Source organism: Peromyscus leucopus, chromosome 1 (genome assembly GCF_004664715.2).
Source record: "Peromyscus leucopus breed LL Stock chromosome 1, UCI_PerLeu_2.1, whole genome shotgun sequence".
NCBI classification, from domain to species: domain Eukaryota; kingdom Metazoa; phylum Chordata; class Mammalia; order Rodentia; family Cricetidae; genus Peromyscus; species Peromyscus leucopus.
Window position 1 is genome coordinate 104,398,756 of NC_051063.1, and position 12,356 is coordinate 104,411,111.

At 44.6% G+C, this 12,356-nt stretch overlaps 2 protein-coding genes across 4 annotated transcripts in view; one reads left to right on the forward strand and one right to left on the reverse strand.

Annotated features, from left to right (window-relative positions):
• Positions 1–1,600, reverse strand: part of Rab6a (RAB6A, member RAS oncogene family) — a 37,118-nt gene extending 35,518 nt beyond the window's left edge. For 2 of the 3 annotated variants that reach the window (XM_028877533.1, XM_028877534.1), the window contains exon 1: positions 883–1,600. In XM_028877533.1, coding sequence (XP_028733366.1) covers positions 883–952 — 70 coding nt within the window. In that variant the 5' untranslated portion in view covers positions 953–1,600. The remainder of the gene's footprint in view (positions 1–882) is intronic. The other variant, XM_037197118.1, reaches the window with a different exon arrangement.
• Mrpl48 (mitochondrial ribosomal protein L48) overlaps positions 951–12,356 on the forward strand; it is a 62,411-nt gene continuing 51,005 nt past the window's right edge. The window contains exons 1-2 of the mRNA XM_037206205.1: positions 951–1,200; positions 1,283–1,635. Coding sequence (XP_037062100.1) covers positions 951–1,200; positions 1,283–1,635 — 603 coding nt within the window. The remainder of the gene's footprint in view (positions 1,201–1,282; positions 1,636–12,356) is intronic.

Here is a 12,356-nt window from a genome sequence, read left to right on the forward strand (position 1 = left end):
CGTTAATCCCTGCTTGTATCATCATGAAGACACTCAAATGATGTTTCATGTTGAAACGAGAAAAAATGGAAGTCAGGTGAGAAAAATTCGAAGTAAACTGATCATGACATAGCATCTGGCAGAGATCGAAAAGGCATCAACACTGCCAAAAGAATTGTCAATGATGAAAATCAAAAGAAATAGGGTTTTCCAACCAGTCCCTACCCAAGGGGCAAAAATCGTCACTGCCAACGCCACCTCTTTTCAAGTCGCTTCGAGTTGAATACATTAACTCTCTGACCCTAACTAATTCTTCATTTAGGCGAAAACTGGGCGAGAATTGTTTTTTTTTTTTTTCCTATGACCACCACTTCCCACCTTCCGGGAGACCGGTACAACTCGGAGCAAAGCCTCAGGGGAAAACAACGCCCAGATCCCACCACCCTCCTTCAGCCAAGGTTGAAGAGGGGCCTGTTCCCCGGAGTGGGGGGGCTTCCCGGAGCGGGACCTCACTCGCAGCTCCAGTGGGAACCGGGAAAAAGAGCAAGGAATAAGGGTGGGGCCCCAGAAAGCCGGCAGGGGTGAAGGAGACCACGCAGAGCCCAGGAAGAAAGGGATGGACAGGGGGCTGGGCGGGGTGAGGGCTGCGGAGGACAGAGCGGCCCGAGAGGGCCTGGCTGCGGGCGGCGGGGTCGGGACGGCGACCGGTTAGGGTCCAAGCCAAAGCCCGATGGATCCTAGCGAGGAGGAGCTGGGGGCGAGCAGCAGCCAGAGGACCCCGGAGAAGGGCTGGGGGGGGGGGAGCGAGGCCGGCGGGGAGCCTCAGTGGCCAGAAGGGCCGCACTGGGGGCGGTGCGGGGAAGCCGCGGCCCGCTGCCAGGAGCGGGGGAGCCGCGCACTCACCGCTCTGCTCCCCCAGGAACACCAGCTTGAATTTCCTCAGCGGATTCCCGAAGTCTCCGCCCGCGGACATGATGGAGCCGGAGGAGCCGCCGCCGCCGCCTCAGCCCACAGACCTCTCCCAGACCGCTGCAGCTCCCACCGGCTGGCGAAGAGGGCCGAGCGGAAGGGCAGCCGCCGAGTCCTCTCGGCCCCTGCAGGAGGGCCAGGCGGAGGGGCGAGGCTCGACTCTCCACCGACCGGCAGCCGCCGCCGCCGCCGCCTCCCCGCAGAGTCGCCTAGCACCGTGCGAGGCCCGCGGCCGCGAAGGGACGCAGGGCGGTGTCGGGGGCAGCCAGGGGTGCGCTCGGGCTTCGCTAGCCTAGCGCCGTTCCTTCCCTCAGAACGCCGCGCCGAGACTGAGGTGAGAGAGGAGGAGGAGGAGGGTGGCGGGGCGAGCGCCGCAGACGCGTCTGGGATCCTAGCACGCGCAGCGCTCGGGCTCCCACAGCCACAGCCGCCGCCGCCGCCGCAGCCCAACCCGCCGAGTGCGCGAGCCTCTGGCGCGGTGCGGGGCGAGTCCGGGCGCGAGCCTGCCGCCCCGCCGGCCTCGGGCGTGCGTGCGTGCGTGCGTGCGCGTGCGCGCCACCGCCAGAGCCTTCCTGGTTTCTTTCCCCCCACCCGCTCTCCCTGCTCCTCCTGGGCGGAGGAGAAAGGGGCCGCTCAGGTTTCGACGGGCATCTGGAGGAGCCAGGAGGAGGCGGGACCGAGTTCCGGGTAAGCGAGGGGAGTGGGGAGGGACGCTTACGTCACTGACCAGGTGAGCCAATCGGAAAAAGCGGAGAGCGGGCAGACGCGGAGTGAGGTGGCGGCGCGAGAGCGCGCGCGCCCTCGCGCAGGGAGGGGGGAGGGGGGAGGAAGGCATAGGGCCCCGGCGGCCATAGCAAGTGTGGCGCGCGATTGGAGGAGGGAGGAGGGAAAAGAAGGTGGGACGGAGGCGGGGCCGGAACCAAGGTGAAAGGACCGCAGCAATGCGTGGGTGGGGTGGGGTTGTGCAAAGGTGTATCTTAGGTGATAGACGTTTAACGTTGCTTCTTCGCCTTCCGCAGTTCTGCCTTTCACCCACTTGCTCTGTCTTTCTAAACGTAATCCCTTGCTCGGCATCTTCCTATATACATTCTCTTCCGTTGCTCCGTGGAGTTTCATAACTACCAGAAGCAGGTCTTCTCCATTTTGTGGGTGAGGAAACTGGAGCCCAGCAGGAGGAAATGACTTGCAAAATCCATAGAGCCATAAAATGAAATCCAGGTTTTCTTATTTGAACCTCTGTTACCTCCTTATTGTTAAGCCCTCTAATTCCCTGTTGTCTGTTGGCTTGATCCTCTGTTGAGTGGCCCTTGTTCTTAGGTGTCGGTAACGTCACTTGATGACCATCTTCTACGTGCTAGAAACAGGTTTAGATGTCATATAAGCCAAACCCCTCATATTACAGATAAACGACTGCCCACATAGAGATGGCCCTTTGGAAAAGGTCACACAACATACTAGTGGGGAGCCCAACAAGATCTCAAATCTGAGGAAGGAATGTTAAATAGATCGTTTCCCCTTAAAGCAGGACCTCTGCATATACTTGAGTGGACCTCCCTTAAATTAGCCATTCGAAACATTTCCATTTTTCTGCAGATTGTCAACCTGATTCACGATCCAATAAGATAATGGTGAATGGCATAAGAAAATGTGAACTAAGCATAATGTGGACAATTACATAACAAATAAAATTAAATGTAAGTTTCATCAAAATGGAATCCCTGAAAACAATATCAGACAGAAACAAATAGAGTAAATTATGAATTTAAAAATTAAGTAAAAGTGTTTAAGTTAAAAACATATCAAAATCTCAGGTTTTAATTTTAAAAAAGTCTATGTATAGTATCTTATACACGTTAATGACAAGGCCAAGCAAGAACCTTTCCAAATGCAGGATGTCTGGCTGACCAAAAATAAATTTAGAGAGAAAAGAAGTTCTGGAAGTGTCATCTATTATGACCCATCAAGGACAGGACTATATCTTAGAACCTTCTCGGCCAAAATGTACTGTCTGGAGCTGGGAATAGCTCAGGATAGAGCACTTCCTTAGCATGCTTAAAGCTTTAGGTTCAACCCTAGCACCAAATCAAGCAATCAATAATAAAGAATTAAAAATAAAAAGAATTACTTCCGGGCAGTTCCTCTCAACCAAGAGGCAGGATTTTTTGTTTTTGTTTTTTAGGGACAGGGTTTCTCTTTGTAGTCCTGGCTGTCCTGGAACTCACTCTGTAGACCAGGTTGGCCTGGAACTCACAGAGATCCACCTGCTTCTGCCTCCTTAGTTCTGGGATTAAAGGCGTACGTCACACCACCTGGCAAGTGGCAAGCTTTTTAATATATATCTAAAATGAAAAAGTAAAAACTGAGTCATAACATAGATATTTGAGTTTTAAAAATATTTTAAATCACATGAATGGCTCACACCTTTAATCCCAGCACTCTAGTGGCTGGTACTGGATGATGGAGAGTTTGAGACCACCCTGGACTACCTGGCAAAACCTTCTTTAAAAAACAAAACTAGTCAAGTCTGGTTGTTCTTGATATAATCCCAGCAGGAGGTCAAGCCGTTACATGATTAATATTAGGTGGGCCTAAATTTCAGTAGAAGACACTGTCTCAAAAGAAGAAGAGGAAGAGGGAGAAATTGAAGTTGTTGTTTTGATTTTACAAGTAGCTTGGCAGGTTAGATAGGACAGCCCCAACAGTAACCCAGAATCCTAGCACACAAAGAACAGTTAGTAACAAGAAACTCCTTCTCAAATGCTTTTGTAAAACAAAACTGACAAGTACCAGGTTTTCTTTGTTTCCTTAAATAGCCTTTAGAGTAACATCTGAGGAGTCTAAGTGCTTTGTACTTCCTCCAGAACTTTATGAATCAATTCCTTCCTGCTGCTTTGTTTCTGTAGTCACCTGGACAGCTGGGCTGTTAGGAAGAGAGGGCTGGTATAATAGAATTCTGACCTCAAATATTTTAAAGATTGATGCCTCTCTTTTTGTCCCCTTTCTCTATCTTCCTGGATCTCACAGTGTTGTCCTGACTGAGCCAAAATTCAAGCAATAATGCATCACTCTAAAGGAGATGGGACTCAGGTGCATCCAGCTAGACTTTCATTTTACATTGATGCATGTAAATCACAGATTTTGCCTTCAGAGATCTGAGTATGGGGAATTGAACCTAGGGTCAAGAGTATCCTTAACCTATCTGCAGAGATCTTTCTTTCTGTATTTAAATTTAGTTTTTGTTTCTTTCTTTCTTTTTCTTTTCTTTTGTTGAAGATTTATTATGTGTACAGTGTTCTGCCTGCATGTATACCTGCACACCAGAAGAGGGCACCAGATCTCATTACAGATGGTTGTGAGCCACCATGTGGTTGCTGGGAATTGAACTCAGGACCTCTGGAAGAGCAGTCAGTGCTCTTAACCTCTGAGCCATCTCTCCAGCCCCCTGTTGTTGTTTTTGAGACAGGGTCTCTTTATGTAGTTCTGGCTGTCCTGGAACTCACTATGTAGTCCAGGCTGGCTTTGAACTCAGAGCTCCACCTACCCCTGCCTCACAAGTGCTGGGAATTAAGGCCTGTGCTGCCATGTCAGCTAAAACTTTTCTTGAAAGAGGTCTGTGATTTCTCTTTTTGAAACAGGGTCTTTCTGTGTAGTCCAGGCAAGCCTGGAACTCCTGATCTTCCTGCTCAGTCTACCAAGTGCTAGGACTAGAGGCATGTACCTCCACACCCAGTGATCTTGTATTATTCTCTATGGTAGACACTGTTAATTGCCCACCTGAGAATGAACAAAACACACATACTTTCCTTCAGCTAAGGTACAGGCATATGACACAATCTGAAGCAATCAGAAATGAAGGAGATGACCTAGAGGGTTTTAAGACAAAAATTTATTCCTTAATAAAAAGATGTAGTTGAAGAAAACCTGCTCTTTTTCTGCCTTTGCATATGACTGTTCAAGAAACCAATAGTTATAGTTAATACAGTTTTTGTGAACATTCATATGTAACTGTGAATGTAAAACATCAACCCACTGATGACAGCTAATCAGGGAGGCCAGAGGGATCCTGAGCCAATGTATCAAGTCTGGAACTTGCCTTTCTCTGAATTTCTTTTTAGTAAAATGATAAATGTCCTTATAATTGACAATGTCTTTATGGTGTATGGATACTTTACATTTCTTTGTATTATGAGAGATGAAATTGTCATCTTTAGATTCTCAAAGCCCTAACACAGTTTCTTGAATGTTATACCTGTGATGTTGTGTACATAGCTATACCATAGTAGTTGTTATCAAGATGGAACTGCCTTTTCCTGTTTACTACTCCCTTAAAAAGATTTATTGCTCTTATAGAGGCAGGAAATCAATAGAAAGAGAAAAAATGTCCAGGTAAAAGGACTGGAACCACATTGCTCGTATTTGAAACAAATAATAATAGCTCTGGCAGGAATTCAAATTCCATCAAATGTGATGGCCATCCAACCCACTCTACAGTGGTAATCATTGCTAAAAAATAATAGTGGTTCAATAAATAGCATAAAAATGAAGGATGCTCAATAACTCAAGGAGGCCAATTAAAAGAGTACCAATTACTATATAAAGTGTGTTTATGTTGTCTCATTTCAAAAGGACCATACAGAAAAAAAGAGTACCTTATATTAAAACCTTTTGTCAGTAATTAGCATGCACAAGGCCCTGGGTTCAACCTCTAGCATCCAAACAAACAGACAGAAGCCCCATAGAGGGAAAAGAAACCACCCTCTTTTTCAAGTATATTGACCTGTAGAGTAACCTACAATTATGTACCATGAGACAAGAATAAAGATTATTTAGTGGGGGTTGGAGAGCTGGGCTTAGCAGTTAAGAGCACTGGCTGCTTTTCCAAAGGACCTGGGTTCAATTCCCAGCACCCACATGGCCCCTCACAACTGTCTGTAACTCCAGTTCCAAGCTATCTGGTGTCCTCTTCTGGCCTCCCCAGGCATAAGGCATGCAAGTGGTGCACTGATACATATGCAGGCAAGATACCCATGGACATAAAAAAGTTTTTAAAACATTTTTTAACAGATTATTTAGTCAAAGTGAAGGAAAGGGTGATAGAATTTAAATGAATGACCTTCCCTGTAATTATAGCCAACCCACAGCTAAGAAGATATTTCTGCTACAGATTGATCTACAGAATCTATTTTTGATAATTCAATTTTGTTCTGTTCATGTGAATCATGGCCATGTTATGAATAATGTGGTTTTTCAAGCCTGAGAAGTGGGGTGTTGCTTCCAGGTTTTGCCATTTCGGCAGGGAAAGATCTTGCTCCTCATTATACTAGGGCCAGAATGTGTAAAACTTGACACATTGCTGGAGCATTCCTCTCCCTGTTCTCTCCCCCACAAATAAAATCTCCTCTAAGACATCCAGGAGAATGAATCACTCCACCTGCTACTAAGAGATACTCACCCTCGCAGTGGAAGAGAACAACTGCCTTCACTGCTGTTTATAGAAAGAACACAGCATCTCAGGACAAGAAACTCAGAACAGCCCTGCCGAACTGAAATACCAGCAGGCAAACTGCAGCTTGCAAAGAAGCCAAGAGAACCTGCCTGTCTGTGCATGTGCATGCGCATGTGTGTTTGAACAGCACAAATTAGGATATTATTATATTACATAAAAATCAAAAGGTAGGCCACAAATGGTGGTGCAGGCCTTTACATATATTTGTGAATTAAAGACCACCCTGGTGTATATAAAGTGAGTTCTAAGCCAGCTAGGGCTAGACAGTAAGACCCTATCTCAAAACTAACTAAATAGATGAATGAATAAGGCATCAAAATCATTATAGAAATCAGCTCGAACTATCCATTGACGTAATGAGCAACAACATCTTGGAGAAAAATCTGAACGAAGTTGCAGTTCTAAGATGATGAATTAAAGATATTTCCACCTCATTCCTTTTCTGAAATTATTTCAGTTCAAAAAAATAATTCAATTGCAAACTCAGGCTCTGATATTTTTACCCAAGAGCCATAATATTTTACATTGAGAAACAAAGACTAAGCAGAAGTAACTAACTAGCTAGAGTGTAGAAAGTGCTTACTGAAGGGGAATATAACAAGAAGCAGGCCAACTGGCTAAGAGAGGACCAGAAAGGATCAGGAGTGTGAAACACCAAGTACCATGTTAGAGAATTCTCACGTCAGGCCAAAAATGCAGTCAAAATAAGATATTTTCATCTCACTGATCCTACTTTCTGTCTTCCTGGTTTCACTTGACATATAGCTGCTATTTCTGTTGTCCTGGTTTGAGACTGTCAAAGTCAGAGTGTGGGCTGGATGTGGTGACACATACCTTTAATCACAGCATCCAGGAAGCAGAGGCAGGTGGATCTCTGTGAGTTTGAGGCCAACCTGATCTAAATAGCAAGTTCCGAGGATAGCCAGGTCTACATAGGGAGACCCTTTCTCAACAACAATAGTAATAATAATAGGTAATATAAAAGTGGAGTTTAAGAAATCAAAAGGGAAGATAATTGCTAAGTCTCCTTACACAGACTTATTTGCTTTGCACACAGCCTTTGCACACATACTTTATTTGTGGTATTACTTTGCACACAGCACTGTCTGAGTACTCTCACATGCTCTGGGTGTTTTGTTGTTACTTCTGTACTGTTAGAAGGCAGAGAGCTCCATGAATGGGCTTTTCCATAAACAGAAAGAGGCCTTCTTCTCTTAACACATTTCTTTTTTTCTTTTTAATCTTTCGGGACAGGGTTTCTCTGTGTAGTTTTTAGTGCCTGTCCTGGATCTCACTCTGTAGACCAGCCTGGCCTCGAACTCACAGACAACCGCTTGGCTCTGCCTCCTGAGTGCTAGGATTAAAGGCATGTGCCACCACTGCCTGGCCATTTTTTATTTTTTGAGAAAGGGTCTCATTATGTAACCCTGGCTGGCCTGCAACTTGCTATGTAGACTAGGCTGACTTAAACTTAAAGAGATCTGCCTGCCTCCGCCTCCTGAGTGCTGGCATTAAAGCCAAGTGTTACCATGCCTGACCTCCACAGGCTTTTAATGACGGGACACACACACACACACACACACACACACACACACAGCTCCCTCTTTCCTATACACACATATAATCCATTCATGAACCTCCTGGTGGGAGCTTTTCATCTGGAAGAAACAGAACATTTAACTCTAAATGGTGTGAAGAGTAGGCTTAATCACAAGTCTCTGGCTAGAACTCCAGGGGTGATTAATGACCCTTAGCCATGTTGATAAGGATCAAGATCTTCTATCTTTCTGTCTTTCTGCTTGCCTTCCTCAGAATTCTGACTTGGATGTTAGGTTCTAGCAAGATGATTGACGTAGCTCAAGTTGAAACAATAAAGTACTATTCAGTCCAGAGAAAGGAAAAACCTCTATATCTCTAAGGAAAACATTTCCTAGCTCCCCCTAGGAAACTCCCTATTACATCTCATTGGCTAGATTAGGTCATGTGTCTATCCTTCAAATATCACTGCAAGAGAAGTGTGTGGAGACTGGAGAAAGATGGGTTGTTGCCACAAAACTGTGACTGTATCACGAGAAAGAGAGAAAAGAAAAGACCTCTTGGCAGCCCAGAACCAGTGTTCACTCTGCTAAACCTATCCGCTTGATTTCCAACATGAGGCTGTGCCCTGAAATATGTAGTTATGCACTTATTCATTCTACAAACACTTTGATCGCTGTCTACTAACACTCCTGTTTGCACTAGAGACAGCAAAGAGAAAAAGACCTGGCCCTTGTTCTTGAGTGGTACTGGTATGACAAATGTGAAAAAAGTCAACTAAATGTGACACTAAAATGAATATAGAGGTAAAGCCATTTGATAGCTTTATTGCATCTGCTTATTGTCTCTTGTTGCTCACTGTTGCACACCAGACTAGCTGGCCCTCGAGCTTCAGGGTTTTTTTCTGTTTCCACCCCATCTCACTGTAGGAGTTCTGTATTATAGACATCCTATTTTGTGTGGTGTTTGGAGATCCAAACCCAGGACCTCATGCTTCAGTTATTGAATCATGATCACAGCTTTGACCATTTGAAATGCATTGCTAGTCTCTTTGTTGTTGAGTCCTGTCACACACACACACACACACACACACACACACACACACTCACACTCACACTCACACACACTCAGGAAGATCAAGAGTTCATGGTCAGCCATGGCTGTATTTTGAATTTGAGCAAGTCTAGGCTACATGTAACACTGTCTCAGAAAAACAAAAATAGTTAAAATAATAATTATATAATTTATATTTCCAGATTTGCTTTTTCGTGTGATTTTAAATCAATAGTAATTTGCTCTGCTTGTGCTCTTATTTTGCCTCCTGTTAAGAATTTAATGGAATTTAATGATCCCCAACAACTCTTGAAAAGATAATTAAAGGAACTCTGGGACCCTTTGCATCGCTAAGTCAGTTTTGAGGGGGTATTATATATTCTGGTAGCAGATAAAGGCATGCTTTTCAGTCCTCGGCTCAACTATATTTGGTAAATCTTTCTTTTTGACATTTTGTCCTTCTGTGGCTTTCTTGTCACCATTTTTCTCTCCTGACTTTACCCCTAATATCTTGCAATTTCTTCCCAATTACTTTTTCTCAGACTATTCTTTTTTAAAAATTATTTTATTTCATTTTGTGTGTATGAGAGTCTTGTATGTATGTATGCATGCCTATGTACCATGTGCATACCTTGTGTCTACAGAGGACAGAAAATGACTCAGATTCCTCTGGGACTGGAGTAATAGACAGTTACCAGGCACTGTGTGGGTTCTGGGACTTCTACCCCAGTCCTCTGTAAGAGAAGCCAGTGCTCTTAACTGCTGAGCCATCTCTCCAGCCCCCTCTTAATGTTCTTAGATGTGGGGTAGCAGCCAGGTACAGTAGCATGCACCCGTAGATCTAACTTGAGAGGCTGAGGGTGAAGGATCACTAGAAGTCAGGAGTTCAAGGCAATGCAGAGAGCCTCTAAAAAAGATGTTGTTCGCCAGGAGGCAGTGGTGCACACCTTTAATCCCAGCACTCGGGAGGCAGAGCCAGGAGGATCTCTGTGAGTTCGAGGCCAGCCTGGTCTACAGAGTGAGATCCAGGACAGGCACCAAAACTACACAGAGAAACCCTGTCTCAAAAAAACAACAACAACAAAAAAGATGTTGTTCTATAGGAGACCATCCTGTCTTTCTTAGCCTACCCTCTACCTACGTGATTACCATTTATCCTTATTACTATAACTGCCACTGACTCACTGATGACTCCAGAATTTCCATCTCCAGCCTACACTTAAGCACTCATTTCCAAGCTGATATTGAATAGTAGTAAAAATGCTTATTATCAACAGTGGTTCATCTTTTGGGCTTTAGCCATCATGAAATGCAAAGAGAAAACTCATTAAATTATAACATAAATTTTATTCTTATGGAGAAGCGAATTACGATTCAAGCATATCTTACTAAGTTTTTGGGATGCTACATGAAATCAGTTATATGCATGATCTCTGCATCTACAGATCATAATATTTCAAACAAGGTAGAAGATAAGGACCAACACCCAAAGTTGTTCTCTGACCTCCACACACACATGCCATGGCACATGCCCACATTTAGATACACAAATATGCAAGCATACATCATACACAAACATAAAATTGAAAAAAATACAGTCAAAGGCCTTACACAGACATTTCTTCAGAGAAGATATGTAAATGTTCAATAAGTGCCTGAAAAGATGTTCAACATTGCTAATCATAAAATGCAAACTAAAACCATAAGATAGCATTCAAAATACTAGGGTGGCTTTAAAAACTAAAAATAAAGCATTGGCAAGGATGAGGGGGAAATGTCTGTCAAAAAAATATCTGTACATGGAGCTGGAGAGATAGCTTAGTGGTTAAGAGCACTGGCTGCTCTTCCAGAGGACCCGGGTTCAGTTACCAGCACCCACATAGCAGCTCACAACTGCCTGTAACTCTAGTTCCAGGGGTTCTGACACCTTTGTACCAATGCACATAAAATAAAGTAAATAAATTATAAAAAATCTGTACACATTGTTCACAATAGTCAACAGGCAGAAACCACCTAAGAGTCCATCAACAGATGAATGGATAAACAAATATTGGTAACATAGTGATGCATGCCTCTAATCCCAGCAGGAGCATTAGGGTTTCCTGGTCATCCTTGGCTACACAGCAAGTACTAGGGCAGCCTGAGCTACATGAGATCGGATCCTAAAGGGAAAGAAAAAGAAAAAAACAAATAGAGATATATCCATAGAAGGGAATATTGTTTAGCCATAAAATGAATAAAGTGTTGACATATTGCATGGATTAATCTTGAAAAAAATGATGCGAGGTGAATAAACTAGAGATTAGTCTTCATATAAAATATCTACTGTAAGTAAATTCTTGGAGGCACAAATTGAAGATTATCAGGAGCTAGATAAAAAGACTAGTGGGGAGCTAGTGTTTAATGGTTATAGAGATTCTGTTTGCAGTGATTGAAAAAATTTAAAGTATATTATGGTGATGGTTGCGTAACATTTTGAATGCTATGCTTAAAATGGAAAATTTTACATATATTTTAAGTGTGTGTGTGTGTGTGTGTGTGTGTGTGTGTGTGTGTGTCCCCGTGTGTCCGTCCGTCCGTCCGTCTGTCTGTCCACGGCTGGAGGCAAGACGCTTAGACTTGGTAGTCTCAAAGTCGTATAAACCCTACAACAAAGAAGGGTCCACTTTGGCGCATCTTGCACTGATTGGTTTTTATTATAAACTTTTAGGCTCTCTGGCTTTGAATAACGAATTATTTAATTGCCCCATCTCTAAAGAGCTCTAATTTTGAGTGGGCACTAGGACCTCGAAGAGGCTTTGGGATGACATCATCTCTAAAAACTAAAACCCACTGGCCTCCCAGAGGCGTGCACTTCGTATTTAGCTCCCAATTAACCATGATTTTGGTGGTAAACCACCTCTTTCCTTGGGTACCGACAGCTGTGGCCAAGAAGAAGCCGGGGCAGAGTCTGCAGCAGTTAGAAAGAACTGCCCCACCCACTTCTGCCGGCCACACTCAGCATGGCCACCTCAATTCCCGACAAGGCGGCGGCCCCTCCCTTCCCTAGAGGGGCGGGCCTTCGGAGACTAATTGAGCTTCAATGGACCAATGGAGAAGCGGGGAGGAGCCAGCCTTGTAGGGATGAGGACGCGGAGGGTGGGCTTGTCCAGCTGAGCGGTGCAAGGGTGCAGCTGCCACGTTATCATCCGCCTCAAAGGCTGGATTTTGCCCGGTGTTGTGCCACCGTCAGCGCTTCCGGGTTGGACTCCAGCTGAGCAGATCAGTCTCCACTGTGACCAGGGACTGTCCCTCCCCCTCAAACCCAGACTAG